General features: G+C 40.9%; 1 protein-coding gene across 4 annotated transcripts in view; it reads left to right on the forward strand.

Moving 5' to 3' along the window:
- sipa1l2 (signal-induced proliferation-associated 1 like 2) overlaps positions 1 to 15,827 on the forward strand; it is an 82,285-nt gene extending 66,458 nt beyond the window's left edge. For 2 of the 4 annotated variants that reach the window (XM_034294098.1, XM_010873058.5), the window contains exons 16-23: positions 773 to 826; positions 2,087 to 2,207; positions 3,280 to 3,520; positions 6,124 to 6,255; positions 9,522 to 9,584; positions 10,196 to 10,316; positions 11,127 to 11,208; positions 14,361 to 15,827. In XM_034294098.1, coding sequence (XP_034149989.1) covers positions 773 to 826; positions 2,087 to 2,207; positions 3,280 to 3,520; positions 6,124 to 6,255; positions 9,522 to 9,584; positions 10,196 to 10,316; positions 11,127 to 11,208; positions 14,361 to 14,510 — 964 coding nt within the window. In that variant the 3' untranslated portion in view covers positions 14,511 to 15,827. The remainder of the gene's footprint in view (positions 1 to 772; positions 827 to 2,086; positions 2,208 to 3,279; positions 3,521 to 6,123; positions 6,256 to 9,521; positions 9,585 to 10,195; positions 10,317 to 11,126; positions 11,209 to 14,360) is intronic. The other 2 variants (XM_010873061.5, XM_010873059.5) reach the window with 2 other exon arrangements.
- The last annotated feature ends 1,400 nt before the right edge of the window (positions 15,828 to 17,227 follow it).

Raw genomic sequence — 17,227 nt, forward strand, 5'->3', positions numbered from 1 at the left:
GCACTAGCATTGGTGGACAGTTTTTTTTTTTATATATACTGTCGGTTTCATGTCATTATTTGCAGTTAGCAGATGGTAATGAGTTAACAGGATCTAATTTTCGTCTACTTATTCCAGTGTTACTATCGATGTCATATAAACAGAGATGGAAAGAGGTCTCATCAGCCAATACGTGCCATTGTAAAGGCTAGTCCAGCATGGCCTGCACTGAGTTGCGCTCTTGTTTTTGACTGATTAAGTTAACTTATTAGTTAGGAACTCCCCTGACCCTACATCTTAATTGGAAACCAGTTTAAAAGAAAACAGCAACAAGAAAAGTTTTAACCATTATCAATATGAGCTGAGCCCTGCAGGAAATGAGTTTAACACTCATGGGAGGCCTATTAAGCTGGAAGTGCCACCCATTTGACTACATTATAATGGTGAATGACTTCAGTAGTGATATCCATGCTGGACAGATCATTTTCAATGCACAATTTCCCAGGTTTTCTATGCATCTTTAATGTTCTGATTTATTTCGTTGGTACTCTTAAGTACACTAACTTGATCTTGTTTCATGTTCTGACCTTAGAGAAAACGACTTGGAGAACATATGATAGATACTTAGTTCCTCTGACCTTTTTAAGGCCAATGTATCATTACCATATTGTTTATTTACATAGCAATTTTGATAGCTTTATGCCTCCATATAAGCCATTTACATTCTCCTTTTGTTCATCACTGTGCATTACCATGACTTCTTTCTGTTTTTACTTTGGTTTTTCGACATCAGTGGCGTGGAAGGCGTAGTGTCTTTTCTACTAAAGACTCTAACACTGAGATCCAGGTATACTAGCAACACTATTCAGTTCACATGGTTTGTCTTTGACTCAAACCTATGTGCATGCTTTAAGTCCGCTATTTACATAATATCTGCTAAAAGAGTGTGATTATCATATGTATCCAAACAATATTCATTTGATACCACCATTTACTAAAAAGGATGTAACCAACTGTATGGAATTAAAGGTAGAATCCTTCATTTGAAACAATGTTTTGAGCCTATACAAAATGTGTTCGCCATCCATTTTCAATGGATTAAAATGATCCTGTACTTTGGCTTGTCATAGGGTGTTAAATTAAGCACATTACAGTGTTGTATTCCCTATGTCCAAAAAATGTATGTGGCGACCAAGGATTCTAGCTTTCAAGAGTAAATCATTTATTTATACTTTATTTATAATCATATATAAATATCGGACAGATAAAGGTTGTCACTTGCATGGTGTCTGTAAACAATGCAACCATTGCCTCCTGTGACACCCCTCCCCTACTCTGTGTGTTTCCCTGGAAACAGCTTACTACTCAAACCAGAGCTCTCTAGATTAGGAACAACTACTGGCTCCTAACAGCATCTTATAACATATCATTTCCCCCTGTGTGCTCTGTGCATGTTGATTGTAACCTTTTAATAACCCTGTTCCATAGATATTAGAATCCTCCTTGAGAACTGATTGCCCTTCCTGAAGGGTATTCCTATTTGGCTGTGCTGTTGTTTGGCCACACTGTTCCTCACAAAATGTACCTGACTTTCCTGTGTTAAAATACCATCGCCCTGTTCCTCACCTTCAAGGGCATACTCCCCTGTTTGACATGTGGGGAAGGTCTTTGAAATGTTATAAGGTTTCATTTTCCTCGGATGTTCTTTGTTCTGTCAAAACTGTCTGTCACTTATAGCAGTCACACAGAACTGTAATGAAACTGATCAGCATGACTCCACTGCAATACTCCACTGCAATCCACTACAAGGTTTTTTGTCTCCTCACCAACTAAACTCTCCTCTCTCTCTCTCTCGCTGCTCTCTCTCTCTCACTCTCTCTCGCTGCTCTCTCACTCACTGTTTTCTCTCTCTCACGCTGTACCCGCTCTCTTTACTCTCCTTACTCTTGCTTTCACCCTCTTTCTCTTCTATCTTTCGTATTTAAAATGTTCTAATTCAAATTTCAAATTCACTCCTCCATCTCTCATTATTTCCCTCCCCACCTCTCTGACTCTCTCTGTCCCTGCTTTTCCTCCCTCCATCTCTATTTCCTCCCCTGGGGAACAGGCTTCGGGCCATGCTGGGTCCAGACGGCCAGCTCCAGCAGGTCCAGCCCAGTCTGACCAGGGATGCCTTCCTGAAGATGATGCTGCCCGACAGTCCTCCTGGTGATGGGGTACATGGCAAGGTGAACCCCTGCTGTTTTTTTTATACTCCTTGTTTCAATATCAACACGATCTCTGGTTGATTTGTTAACAGAAACCGCGCTGTGAGAAGTGTAAAACACAGAACTGGCGAATGAGCATGTGATGTAGTTTATACATATGGAGCCACTGTTTCTCCACTTTAGTTTTCCTGTACACTCTGAGAACTTGCTCTTTCACTCGTTCTGCTGCCTGGGGTTTTTAATGGGGGGAAACGTTTTGAATGTTGAGCATAGAAAGGAAACAAACCGAGCTGACACGATATCTCTAGAGTAGTGTTAGCCGTTCAAGTGTGTTGTTTTAGTTTTTAGTTACCCTCTTTCAATCTGCTCCTTCCACCACTCCACCTAATCAATTTTGATTGGTTGGGATATTAAAAATCAGGCCGCCACAGTTTTCCAATGATCTGAAATTAACGTTGTCCTTGCCCAGCTTCTCCCCTGCCCATTTGAAAGGTTAATTCAGATGTCTCCCGTTCAGTGCCACCGGCAATAGTGACTAGTGAAAATAGTGCCTAGAAAAATTACTCTGCTTGGTGAAAAGGCTCTTGGGAAATTACAGGCATACAATGTGACCAGTAAATGAGGGGGTGGGGTGAATTTGAAGGGGGGTTCCAACATGAATTTGATTGGGAAGCTAGCGGGCTCCTCTTCAGACTTCTTTGTTTGCTGATTTAAAAACAACGTTACCAAATGGGGGAAGGAAATAAATATTCTGCCAGCAACATAATGCTCAATAGTCTTGACATACCCCCCCACCCCCTGTTATAAATGCAAGATGTAAATCTCATATAATTATCTCAAGCCCTGCATCTGTACAAACTACCCTGCACAGGGAAGCCATTGTCAGATAATTGAGGAGAAATTACTGGCACACAATTCTGGCACTGTGGTAGCCTGATGTCACCATTTGCCAATTCTGGGCAACATTCAAGCTGTTTTTCCCAGTTCAGCAGATACCAGTTGGTGCATGCAATCACCCCCTCCGTGGCGCAAACATCAGTTTAATATCTTTTCGGTTCTCCCTTCTTTCTTCTCCATCAATCCCTCCCTTTAGAATGTGACGGGTCCCGGCGGCCGGCCCATGTCCCCACGGCGGTCCGTGTACAGGACCTTGTCCGACGAGAGCCTATGCAGCAGCCACAGGAAGACCCTGTCCCTGGTTAGCTCCCGGAGCTCTCTCCTGGACCAGGTCCTGCCCAACGATATTCTGTTCAGCACAGCAGCCGGTCCGTATCACAGTACCCTGCCACCACGCATGAGCCTCGGCCCCGGCCAGGGGGCGGCATTACACAAAAGTGAGTGTCACCAGGTCTTCCTTAGTTTTTCCGTACCGGTGACCTGGTCTTCCCAGACTGAGTGTTTGCTGGTGCCAGCGGGCTAGTCATCAACTTTGACAGGTTTTGTTGGTCGTTAGCATAAAATGTAATAGAACATAATGGCATAAAACCTCAAGCTCCTAGGATTGTGGGTTCAATCCTAGTGCTAGGTAGTACCTTAACCACTCAAAATTGTTGACGAATCTTAAGGTGCATTTTGGGTGACTTGCCGAGAATTTTGGTTGAATGGGTAACATTTTATACCTTTTTTTGGTATATGTGCATAATCTAAGTGGCATCATGATCATACAAACTCTATGTTTGAAAGCAAGTGGTTTTGGGAACCTGTTTTGGCTCCAAAGCATCCCTTTTATTACCAGTAGCCAAGAATCAGCCAAGTTTTGGTTTGAACTCAATCCCAAATATTAACCTTTGTGTAATTGAATGAATGCTCACATTTTACTATTCAAACTTGAAGCTTATAGACAAATGTTCAATACTGAAATAAGGGGGTTGGGATCCCCGACCATCCACATGGAGAGCTCTAGGATGTGTAGTTTTATTCCACTCCTGCTCTAAAACCATCAGATTTAGTCAACACCCTATTTGTTTTTATGCTTTTAAGGAGCTACTTTGTGATTTTGTTCCTGAGCAAGGCAGTTAACCCTAATTGCTCCCAGGTCATTGCTGTAAATAAGAATGTGTTGGCAGTCAACTTAACTGGTAAAATGACTTTTATTACATTTATTAGGTACCGTTAGGGTGAGACATTTGAACAGTTTTTTTCATTGATTCAGATGTTGAATTGTGAATAGAACGGTCCAGTCACCTGTTACTGTTTACAGTGTGGGGTAACATGCCAAATGCTATGTAGTGGACTGCTGCATTTGTGTGCTCCTAAAAAGCAGCTAAACCCAATTAGATATTTACAGCCACTTTTTATATTTCTCCTGCACCATTCCTCAGCTTTATTGCATGTGAAGTGCCAGGGCAGCCATTTAGTTTTTTCTAATTTAGGAGTGGCTCTTTAAAGGGACAATCCTCCATAGTAATAAAAAGTCATATAACTGCAAGCTCATTGTGGTCAGTTAAATCCAATAGACATTCCCACCTTGAAGCCATACTTATGAGATATATTGTTAACGACCGTGTGTGTGGATCACTTTTCCATCAGCCTTATAATAGGTAAGCGTAAGTGTTAAATTTATGCTAAATTAATAAGAAAGACTTCTGTTTTTAGGATCAGCAAGATTTCGGATATCCTCCCTCACAATGTGCAAAACAAATCCCAAAGTGCTATACAAATATTGATTATGCAAGATATTAGCCACTTCCCTGTCTATCCTCCTTTCATTCTTTGTTGATATATTCAATTTACTGGTTGTATTTTACAATGACACAAATGGGCTCCTAATTCTGTTTTTATGAATGGAAAACAACCCTGCAACCCCCAGTTTACATAACATAATGATCACGTAATGTCAGCACATGAGTTTCAGAATAAACCATTGAGGCAGATGCAAACGAAAAACTAGTGCCCACCCTACAAAGGTGACCTGCCAGCTATTCCAAATCCACTGCTTTCTGCTCATTTCTGCAAGATTCAGAGAATGCGGATGTGTGTGACTGTGTCTCTACATGTCTCTGTGTTTGGATGTGTGTGACTGTGTCTCTACATGTCTCTGTGTTTGGATGTGTGTGACTGTGTCTCTACATGTCTCTGTGTTTGGATGTGTGTGACTGTGTCTCTACATGTCTCTGTGTTTGGATGTGTGTGACTGTGTCTCTACATGTCTCTGTGTTTGGATGTGTGTGACTGTGTCTCTACATGTCTCTGTGTTTGGATATGTGATTGGGAGGCTCGTTTAGGATCAAACGCTGGAATTAAGGATCATGGACCTCCGACTGTGCCTTCCCGCGCTCATGGCCGCCTGTGCGTTTGTGGGCTCATGGCCGCCTGTGCGTTTGTGTGTGTCGGTTTGCCGAAGCTGTCCCCTGATTCTGCCACCTAGACGTAGGTTAATTGTCTGTCTGGCGAGGGTACGCTCCTGTTTGTCTTCCCCCTCTAATCAGCTGTCAGCAGCAGACTGTGACATTCAGTTAAAAAATAAGTACCCATGTCCTTGGCAGTTTGCCAGTCAATGCTGCGATTTGAGTATGTAATTGTTTCTGTAAGGGTTTCCCTCACATTGTCAATTTCATACAAATTGAACAGGCTGAATTGCATTTACTTCCGGGGGGGGACTCGATGCCTCAGAAAAAAAACACTGTTGTTGAAAGTATTTTGTAATTTCAAATCTGCTTAAAATGTATTTTCTTTTGTGCTTTTACTTGTATTACATATTTACATTTGCTTTCAGTTAGGAAAAATAGAAGAGACACAATCCAGAACCTAAAGCCCAAAAATTACTTTGTCAATCTGCAACAATCTAGGCTAAGCATGGAAACAGGTGTTCAAAGTGGAAAATGGTAGACAGAAGAGCGAGAGAGGGAGGGGGTGTACGAGATGGAGCACCGACCGTCCCCTGCACCCGAATTAATAAGCCTGTCGGTCACTAAACCTCCCTGTCTTCTCTCCTCAGATGAGCTCTGGTTCTCTGACAGCTCCCTGGCCGACCGCTGCAAAATGGCAGACGGCAGACTGATGCCTCTGCCGGAAGCCGCAGCTGGCCTGGACTGGTCCCATCTTGTTGACGCTGCAAGGGCTTTTGAAGGTAAGGAAGGACTGCGTCTAGATGAGTCATCCTCCTGCATGGCATTACTCAAAACAGACTTTCCTTTTTTTCATTGGGTGACCGTTTGATGCTCCCAAAAGCCTACCCTGCTTATATCAGCTTTGCTTGAACCAGTAGGAGATGTTTGTCGAAAGTGATTATTTGGTTGAACGAAAACATCAGAAGGTTAACGTTTTATCGGATGGAGAACTTTTCTATTCATCTCCACAATCAAGTGTTCAAATGTTGTCAATGGGAAAATGCTATTTGTGTTACGAATCAGCATTCTCCGTTGGAGGAATTATGTTTGGAGGAACTTTCTTGCTAGAGCAGTTATCTCCTTGACTACCTGAAACAGTGTCCTGTAACCTTTTCTGCTACCAATGTCCTATCAAAGCTGTCAATTATTTTGTTCCCAGTTCTGAATAGTCATTCTGTTTTTAACTCTTCTTTTGTTCACTTAGGAGTACAATTTCTGGTGTTCATTCAGTGTATGAATTGCATTCAATGTTGTTTTCTACACTGGTAAAATAAGGCGTCTAATTGGGTGAAAAAAAGTGCCAAAAAACTATTATAAAGGTAGTTTTCCTTATTTTGCTCATAACCTTCAGACATGAATTCATTGTCTGTCGTCCAATTAGTGTACCAAATGTATTTGCTGAAGCAGACTGGGCTTGAATCAGGTCTGACCTGAAATGTCATCTTGACTCAGTCAAAATCTTTAGTTCTTCTGTGTGTCTACCTTAAGGTGCTAATTAGCAGAACGTGAAAAGAGAGACTACATTTTGTGAGTTGAGAAATGAAGCCATTATCACAATGGCACGCACAGCAAGTAACAGTTTGCTAAACGCCACCTTGGGCCTTAATTGCACCCCTTGCTTACACAATTTGTCTCCGGCAATTACAGCCTCGCTACCTAGTCCAACTGCGTTCAGGGGAGGATGGGGGGTTGGGATCTTTGGAGCAACATTTTGCCCTCCTGGTAACTTCATAAATGCCTTCTGTTACCTTTCTGACCACTGACGCTGGATTTCCTGACGGCATTGTTCACGCCCGGTAAACTAGTCACATTAAACAGTAAATCATCATCTCCACTTTGTGCAAATATCAGTTTATTAGTTCCGCCCTTACAGAGCTCAATGGCAAGATGTCCTTCACCCAAATTCAGTAAAACTCTGCCCAGTCATGTCTGAGATATCACTTGTGACGTGCTATTGTAAGATTGCACAGAGCCAGATCCCTAGTCATTTTCTTGATTGAATGGTGGGTGGACAAAAAGCTACAAGGACACAGACTGTAACGCAATGGCCTAACAGCAGTCAAGAACAGATAAAAGAGAGGGAACCAATTTGATTTTAGACGTGGGAGTGCTGACTGGCATATTAGCCCAGTCTCCTGTGTCGTGTAGTTGGCGTGTTGTGTTCAGCGGTGCTTACTGTTTGCTCTCCAGCTTTGGTTTCTAAGCACATAGTAACGCTAGCATGCTAGCCTTCATTAACAGGCCAGGAGAAAAAGGGTGGGGTGACCATTATTTGTGGCCAACAAGCATTATTTCTGTTTCCGTAAACCCTTCACTTACTAAATCAGGCCAAATGGTTCTCTTACTCACAACGGACATAGAACCAAAACAACACATTTTTCTCTCTTGCCTTTCTAGTTCTTCACTTGTGATGCATATTTATACATTAGCCTCAAGTTTGATATCAGACCCTTCGGTTTCGTTTTTTTTAACAGGATTACTAAAGAAATTAGGACAAGAATATAATTCCTATAGATGGGAGACCAATCAAAGCGGCATCCCAAAAAGGACCCTTTTAGTGGATATATTTTATTTGAATGTTCAAGAACATTCCTCCCACATGTCCATTTATATAGTGCTGTGTTAGGCTCTGCTTAAGTAAGGCGTTTGTTTGGTTTGACTAATTTACACTTTACCAGCCCTTTTTAGCTTCTTCAAGCCATAGACTTACCTTAAAGCCAATGTCAAGACGGCCAGTTAGAACAGAAAGTGATCGTTACATAGGAGTGAGATGTAATTGCGGGGTGGGTTTTTACAGCTGCAGTCTCTCCCTCAGCTCTCGGAAGCAACATAAGTGAGAGACTTGTTATCGTTAGGCGAGAAGCACACATTTCTGTCAGTCTCCCTTTCTCGTACCTTTCTCATCTCTTCCCCTTTCTCTCTTTGTTTCTCTCTCTTCCCTCTTCACTCCATTCACATGGCAACAGTGTTACTGTAAATGGCTCCCATCTCTCTCTCGTTTCCTCCCCCTCTCCTCCCGCACTCCAGATCCACATCACCTCTCAACACTGTCTGAGTATTGAGGTAGTTGGTGCTGCCCTCTCGCTAGCAGCTTAACCTCAATTTCCTCTGTAAAACATAGCAGGCTTTCTAAATGGATATGTGATGCCCACTTTTACATCTGCTAGGGTGCTCTGACCCCCTCCCCCCTCACCTCTTTTTTTTTTTTTTCCTCCCCTTGTCCAGAATTGTGGTATGCTCTCTCTTGGGAAGGTAACAATGGTGTGCTTTGCTGTGCATTGGTGTGCTGGATCTTAACTTAATGAGGGAACTGGATTATAGAGTTTCTCAACCCTTCAACCCGTCGTACTGCCAGCTTTTGTCCCCCCTAGGCAGCTCTTGACTCAACTAACCAATGGGGTGTTGAGTTTTTAATCACACGTTGAATCCAATGTCTTGATGTCGGTGTAGAACCACAAATGTGCATTCCGATGGTTTGCCACGTTGAGTGTTGCTGGAGTTGAGCAACACTGGCTTATAAAATCCTATGCATAGAATTAAGAATTACAATAGAGGATCCCTCTGCAGCCATGAGTGGGCCCATAACCGTGTGAAATCCAATTCAATTTCTCATGTAACCCTCCACCTGCACGTGTGCCCCTCTTTACCTACCTCGAGAGTGGCTCCAGCTGGTGTATAGCTCCATAATCTTCTCCCCTGGAATGGATCCTGGCAAAAGGATTTTCAGGCTAATGGAATTATGAGGGGAAAGTACAGCTCTGTTTTAGGGATTGGGGCTAACCAAAGCACCTGCGCAGTATCCATTCAACTCTACATCACTCCGTTTGAATCATACGGTTCACCAAGACTCCCCCGAAAGGAAACAGAATGCGCCTTGGCTTATTAACTTGCAATTCAACCATTAAAGAGTTGCTGTACATTTATTGAACTGAAAGTGAAATATCCATGTTGAAGCTTAGCTGTGTCTCAGGGTTGTGCTGTCTCCCATTTTATTTATATATTTTAGGTCTGGGGCTTGACAAGGATGCCGGTCGTCTCTGTAATAAAGAGAGTCAGAAAGATTCACTAGGTGACCTTGACATTTGCTCAATTTGCACTCTGCTCTTATTCTGTTCCTTTTCCCTGGAATTACTTTCAACTCTAGTTAGTTATTGCCATTAAAGATTCTTTCACTTTAGCTGTCATTCACTGTAACTTCTGCGGCACGACTACCTCTAGAACAGTAACTTTTTCATCTATCGTTCCTGTCAGTACTACTACATTTACTACTACAACAGTTGCTACTATACAGCGGCTACTGGCATCACCACTATTACTACCTCTCCTGTACCACCTACTGGCATCACCACTATTACTACCTCTCCTGTACCACCTACTGGCATCACCACTATTACTACCTCTCCTGTACCACCTACTGGCATCACCACTATTACTACCTCTCCTGTACCACCTACTGAAAATGTCTGCCCAAGTGCTTTTACCGAGTGTAACACTGTCCGTCAATCCCATTTCCATTTGTTTCCTCTTGCTTACCTCATTTTCAGGCCTAGCATTAACACGTATAATCAATCTCCTCTCAAATTATCGAATCGTAAAATTCCAAAAAGTTTGGATAGTTTTTAAAGTCAAGCGGTGAGTCAAACAGTATTTAATAGTATTGTGTGTGTCTGTTTTCTATAGCAGCGGATCAGGCGTCCCTGAGCTCCATGTCGGATGCGGAGCAGGCCCAGCAGGCCTTGGAGCTGTCCCATGAGCTGAGCCGGAGGGTGGCCGCGTCAGAGGCCGCCGCCCTGGAGGCAGGGTAGGTGTACCACAACTCAGATTAAAACAGTCAGTTTTAGGAATTCAATTTAACAGAGATGTGAATTTTGTTACTAAAGAGTGTGTTTCTCAAAATGCACCGTACCGTGCTCCAAGCATGAACGAATTGTGTTCTGAAATATGACCTAGCCATGTAAAAACAAAAGGCTATATTTCTTACAACGAATGTCCGCCTTCAGATTGAACAGTGTCTTATCTCGACATGTTAATTACTGCGTCCGGTGTTCATTTTGACCAGCCCACAATACCGTATCAAGTCGGTTGATAACTGGAAGCCAGCTACCGAAAACTATTTTACATTGACCTTTCCTGCCATCAGTTTTGGGTCACTTTTGATTATCAAAGAGTAGAATAGTTAACCAATAACTAGGAAACGTTTAGTATGGTGTCTGTCGCCATTGCACAGTGAATGGAGATATTAATTGTGAGATAATACGTTAGGGGAAATGCACGTTTTTGTTCTCCTCTGTTTTGCTTGCTTTCAGTTTAATGGGAATTGTCTGAGGCGCTCTCGTATTGGTACGTAACCAACATGTGAAGGCACTAATGAGTCAGACGTTGTAAGGCCTGGGCTTCTCGACATTTAAATGCACTTCATATTGGCTGATCATTTCATTTAGAGCGTCTTACTGGAGCAATGTTGGGTTTGTGCAGAGGGGAGAATTATACTTTTTTTATTGTGTAAACTCGGGTATTAGAACCAGTGACTTTTCAGTTGCTGCCCCAATGCTCTAATCACTAGGCTATCTGCCTCTATTTTTTAAAGAACGCTGTTTCTCTTTCTGTTTAGGGACTGTTCTCCTGCTCTGCTCACTGGCAAAGTCAACCAACTGGAAGAGATCCTCAGGCAGCTGCAGTTCGACCTACGAAAGGTAACGTCAACTACCCGAAGCACATCGGTGATGTTCAGTGAACCACTTACCATGTGTACTGTGCCTTCAGATAGTGTTCAACCCATTTTGTGTTTTCCTAATGTTTTGCTAAGGCCTGAATATTCTGTTTAAATAAAATATAGATTCTATGTCACTACACCCCTTATTCCATAATGTCATAGTTTTTTATGTTTAATAATTGACTGGGGCTTTGAAACAGGGGGTCTGCCATGTGTTCATAAAAATTACAAATGTGTATATATATATCAACATATAATAGGAATGGACCGTTGTTTTTACTAAATGTTACATGATGTGGGAGAGCTGGTTGGATAATATTGGCTTGTCACATATTAGTCACATTTAAGGTAATTCTGTTAATTAGCCGGTGGAGTCTCTATTCTAAGTAAACTGGTTCTGGCTGACTTCCTGGTTGAGCAAGCAATGTGATAAGAGACAGATTGGAATAGCAGGATGTACTTCGAAGGATGCATGTCCCTATCTGTGACTCTCCTCAGTTGGCTTGGAGTTGACTGCGGTCAGGCGAGTCCAGAATCAAGAATAGGAATAGCACAGAAATGGCAAATGGGAAACATTGAAAACACTACTTGTGCAAAAATGCACTTATCACATTTCATAATTATTTTGGACTTACCCAATCTCTGCATCCCACATATGCAGTTATATATAAGCGTGGTTAAGCAGTGGATTTCAACTATAAATTCAACCACATGCTGTAGACCAGTGAGATTGTCCAATGCCTTGCAGATCAGGGTACCACATGGCTGATGGGTTTACAGAACATTAAAAAACACACTGAATATCCCTTTGAGCATGATCAAGTAAAACATTGGAAAATGTATCAATACGCCCAGTCAATACACCCAAGATATGGGCTTCTTTCTAAAACTCAGTTTACAGAGGAGAGGATAGCTAAGGCATTTAACAATCAGGTGTTTAAACCCTGGAGGTATTTTAAAACTGTTACAGTTGGAGAGTTTAATGGCTGTGACTGTAGAAACCTGAAGATGGATCTGCCACATTGTAATGACTTCACAATGTTAACCAAAAAGACAGTGAAAACAAATGTCTCTACTAGGGTGTCGCGATGTACCGGTGTTGACGATGATATTTAAAAATTAAATATTGATACTATGTTAATAATACACATCGTATTCACTAGGCAAAAATTAGTTTTAGTTTTCCAAAAACCCCTCTTGGTTTTTCGATACCTTTTTCATGTCACTTATAGATAAACCATGCATGTGCTTAAACAAGGAGACTGGACCTAGGCACTGGCATTTAAATCAACTCGTTAGAAACCCCTGGGAGAGATCCGCAAAGATGCGCCATTTTAGTAGCCTGTTCACATGGAAAAAAGGACGTTGTATATTTCCAAAAACTCCTCTCGGTTTTTCCATAGCTTATTCATGGATAAACGATGCATGTGCTTAAACTACAAGTCTGGACCTATACACTAGCATTTGAATTAACATATTTTCATATCCTATTCACTAGGCAACATTTTTTGTATTTTTCCAAAAACTCCTCTCGGTGTTAGGCCTCGTGGATCTTTTGTTCATCAGTTCATCTGGCTGCAAAGAATTATTTTCACTGTCCATTAAGTGTAATTGTTGTTTCTTTTTTTTTTTTTACACTTATTTTTGTATTTGCACTGTTATGGTTACAGACGCTCTCCACCTCCGTACACTCGTATTTGAGTGTAATTAATTTGCCAATTTAAAAAAAACAAACACATTAAACAAAGTTGAATATGACTGATAGAATTTTTTTACTTCTAATTTTCTATAGATACTGCAATAATATAATTACAGTGAATTATTTAGGCCACGGTAAAAGTGTAGTGAAAATCTGATATCATGACAGCCCTAGTCTATAGGAATAGGAACAAATAGGAACAGTCCAAAATATGCAGAGAGATTGCAGCAAGACACTAAAGTAATACTGCAAGATAATTAGCTTTATGTGAATGCAAATCATTATGTTTGGGGACAAATCAAACATCACAGAGTAGCACTCTTCCTACTTTGAAACATGGCAGGGGCTGCATTGTATTATGGCTATGCTTGTCATAAGCTAGGAAGGTTTTAAATGAAATAGATTGAAGCAGCGGCTAAATCCTTGAGAACCCTGGTTCAATATGCTTTCCAACAGAAAATGAAAGACAAAATCAAATTCCAACCTAAAACACGAAGTCAAATCTACACTGGAGTTGCTTATCAAGATGACATTGAATGTTCCTGAGTAAAATGTCAACATTTAAAAATTACTGCAGAGCGATTATAAATGACCAACTTGGCTGAGCTTAAATTATTTGTTAAAAATAATATTGTACAACCCAAGTTTTCAAACCTTTTACAGACTTACCCAAGAAGCCGTACACCGTTAATTAATGCCATCAGTGTTTCTTGCAAAAGTCAACACAAATGTAACTACGATTTTAGTGTTTTATTCATTTGTTTTATCAAATCTTTTGAATCCTCCAAGTTGACATTAGAGTATTAAGTAAATTTTAATCCCACTTTTTAATGCAACAAATTTAGGGAAAGGGTATCCGAAAAGGGGAAATACTTTCAGAAGGTACTGTTTATTCAGGCATTTACAGTTGAGTAATGTAGTAGACTATATTGTGATACGCTAAATCATTTTATTATATACTATATCAGTATACTACAATGATTTACTATGAGGGTATGTATAATTAGTACTTGTTCTAAAAAATATGCTATTCTGTATGTGTTTTTTATATTCAGTTAATCATTCAGCCCCAACAGGCAACCCCAACATAAAAAAATTAATGTTCATGTTGTCATTTTCTTTCTAGAAAGCCAAAAAAACAACAAGTCCTTATCTGTTTAATCCAATCACCTAAACGGATATATACCCACAATATGTTTCATATAGCAGACATATTCACCTGGTTTTAACAGAGGCCAGTTATTTATAATCTGCTTATGTGATGCCTTCTCATTCAGAAAAGCAGTCTTCAACCTATAAATTAAGCCGTTATGGAGCCGAGTACCAAATGTTGTTCACAGTGCCAGGTAGTGATCTTGTGTATAGCCAATGTTGTCATGCCAAGTTGCATAGTGACCAAATTGTGTGTGTGTGTGTGTGTTCCCGCTCCACAGGAGCAAGAGGACAAGGCCATGTTGCAGGAGCAGGTCCAACATTTGCGTCAGGACAACATGCGCCTGCATGAGGAGAGCCAAACAGCAGCCGCCCAGCTCAGGAGGTTCAGCGAATGGTTTCTTCACTCGGTCGATAACAAGAAGCCTTGAGCTAAAATACATTTTAAAAAAAACACTGAAATAAACACACACGCGCCCACTAGCACGTGCACGCTGCAACATGGCCATTATCACCCCATTACCTGAGCCAGCGGACATGTCGAAAGGGGCGATGTCTGCAGTGATTTACAGTGAATAGTCGTCATGTAAGTGAGCGTTAGCGTGTTAATGCTAGTAGCATTGTTGTGAGAGCAAATCAAAAAGAGTTAGTGTTAATATACTGGGTGGGGGGTAGGGGCTAGTAAAGGGATAGATTTATAGGTAAAGGTTTAGGGGAGAAAGTTAAGAATGTAGCAGACCTCATGTTTTTTGCCTTTTTGTGTATAGGAAGGAACTTGTGAATTTTCAACAAATGAATGTAATTTATGTGAAATCTGTATCCTTTTGCCAGGTATCAAAGTTATCAGTGAAAATCTAAGAAAACAAGTTCACCCAAATAATATTCCTTAACTTTACCTTCCCTTATAATGCATCATAAAACAACCGGGAATTATCTATGATGTTCCAAGTGCTTTCCATTCAAAAAGCAAGTCTTTTGTAAGTCATTTTGTAAAGTACTCCACTGTTTTGCAAAATAATTGTCATTGTCCTAGCAATAAATATAGTGATAGTCACAAAACTGTTAATGATTAGCACTGATTGTGGTGTTGTCGAGCTTGCGGTTGTTTTGGATTACTAGGACGTATTTATTATGCAGGAACAAAAATGTGCCTGACTAACCAGTGGTGTATGGATGGGTGCTGTAGAATTTTCTGTTGTTAAATCAAACTGTTCTAGTCCCTCGTCCTTCTTCTACCCCATGCTTCAACCACATGCTGTTCACAGCTGTCACTAATGACGTCTACCATGATGTTATTACCTTGTTCTTTTTGCCACGTAAGAGACCCATTGTTATGCAGTTGACACTTGTAGGTACACGAAAAACACCAAGTGTACAAGTTATGTATTTTCAATGCCAAAATGTGTTTGATGGTCTTTGTACAGTAATTCAGAGAACATGTCTTGTATTTAACACTCTTATTTAAGCTTATTTAACCCTCCAAATGGTTTATTTTAATATTGAGTATTTTGTTTCTTTCTGCACTAAAAAAGATTAATGGCTCCGTATTGGCAATATGTGTATAGTTGGCGAGAGATAAAAGATATAAATACAATATACATATAAAGGGTGATTCTGGGAAGTCCAACATTTGGATGCTGCTAGAGTACAGCCTGTTGTTTTGTATGCCTTTCTTTCTTTGTAAGATGTTTTGTTAGTGAGGACAAAATGTTTGCTTTTTTAAAATAAATGTAGGATGTTAAAAAACATGGATTCCACATTGTCATTTACTATGCACAACATTTTGTTTGTTCTGGTATTTCTTGTGATTTTTAGCAGACAGAACATGTTGTCTCGAAACAAACAGACTAGTATTCCCCGATGAACTAGTTAGTTGACACTACCAAAATCAAACAGTCTGTGCCACACACTGTTAGAGAAGTGCCAAGCAATTTGCATTATTCAAATATAGGTAACACTTAAGATGAAAGTGTGTGCGCTGTTTTCTTTAAGTCATGCTGAACAAGCATATCTTCTAAATTACTTAAATGGAAATGTATGTACAGGTGTATGATATCGGGCAATATTAGGAGTGTGTGAAGCAGCAGATGTGCCTTGCATTTTTGTAGGTCAGTCCATTATTCAAAACAGCTTCCCTCTTAGCAGGATAGTGATGCCTGGCTGGTTGGAAGCAGGTGCCATGGAGTGTAACACACCTCCATCATATCTTATTAGAACATCAGATAGACCAATGGTGTCCACATCACCCATATGAACCTTTGCATAATTCATGGGTGGCAAAGAAATTGTTATTGCTTCTAAAATATCATTTTCTGGATGATGGTGCAAGCCAAATTCAAATGCATGAAAGATCCACACCCAGGAATGAGAGTACTGCACTGTATTTGGTCTCTTACCGGAATAAGCCTACCATCTGTTATGGAAGGTGGCACAGGTAAAATGTTGCTTTTAGTAGGAAGAAGCTGTTTCGATTTGTACAATTTATTTTGTCTAGTGGGGGGGTGGTCGTTACTTGTTAAACATTGGACAGTTTTGTGTATCGAGTAATCAGACCAGAACATACAGTAGTTTTCCTCTAAAAACTAGTGTCCAATGAAAACCTTTTGAAGAAATTCAAAAACAAGGCCTAGATTTGCTCTACACTGTTGCCTCTCAAGTCCGCCTGGGCAAACAACATACTCTCATTGTATCCAACAAAGGAGCCATTATGTATGTCAGATCAAGAACATTCCCAATCCTTAGGGATAATGGCCTGTGGTTTGGTTTGGGTGGGGGCGGTGGTGGGGAAGGCTGTACAGTTGTCAGCCCAGCCTGACAGGACAACTGTAGGCCTATGTCCCAGATGGCTCTCCTGAAGCCTTCAGCCACCCAATTTAGGTCCCATTACCTCACCTCTCTCCATATGGTTTGACCGCAGATGTAAGAAGTTAGGGACCAGAGAGAGAAAGCAAGACGCATGCAATTGCAAGCAGACAAGCACGCACGCCAATTCAAGTCCAGAAGGAATTGAAGGGTTGAAGATGGTGAAGTGGAGAGATAAAAGAAGGCCAGAGAGAAATGACAGATGGAGAAGAGAAAACTGAGGAAAACGTTCAAACAGAAGAGGTATTCTGCAACGAGCCGAGGCAAAGGGGGGGGGCGGAGGAAA

This window comes from Esox lucius, chromosome 9 (assembly GCF_011004845.1).
Source record: "Esox lucius isolate fEsoLuc1 chromosome 9, fEsoLuc1.pri, whole genome shotgun sequence".
Classification (NCBI taxonomy): Eukaryota; Metazoa; Chordata; class Actinopteri; order Esociformes; family Esocidae; genus Esox; species Esox lucius.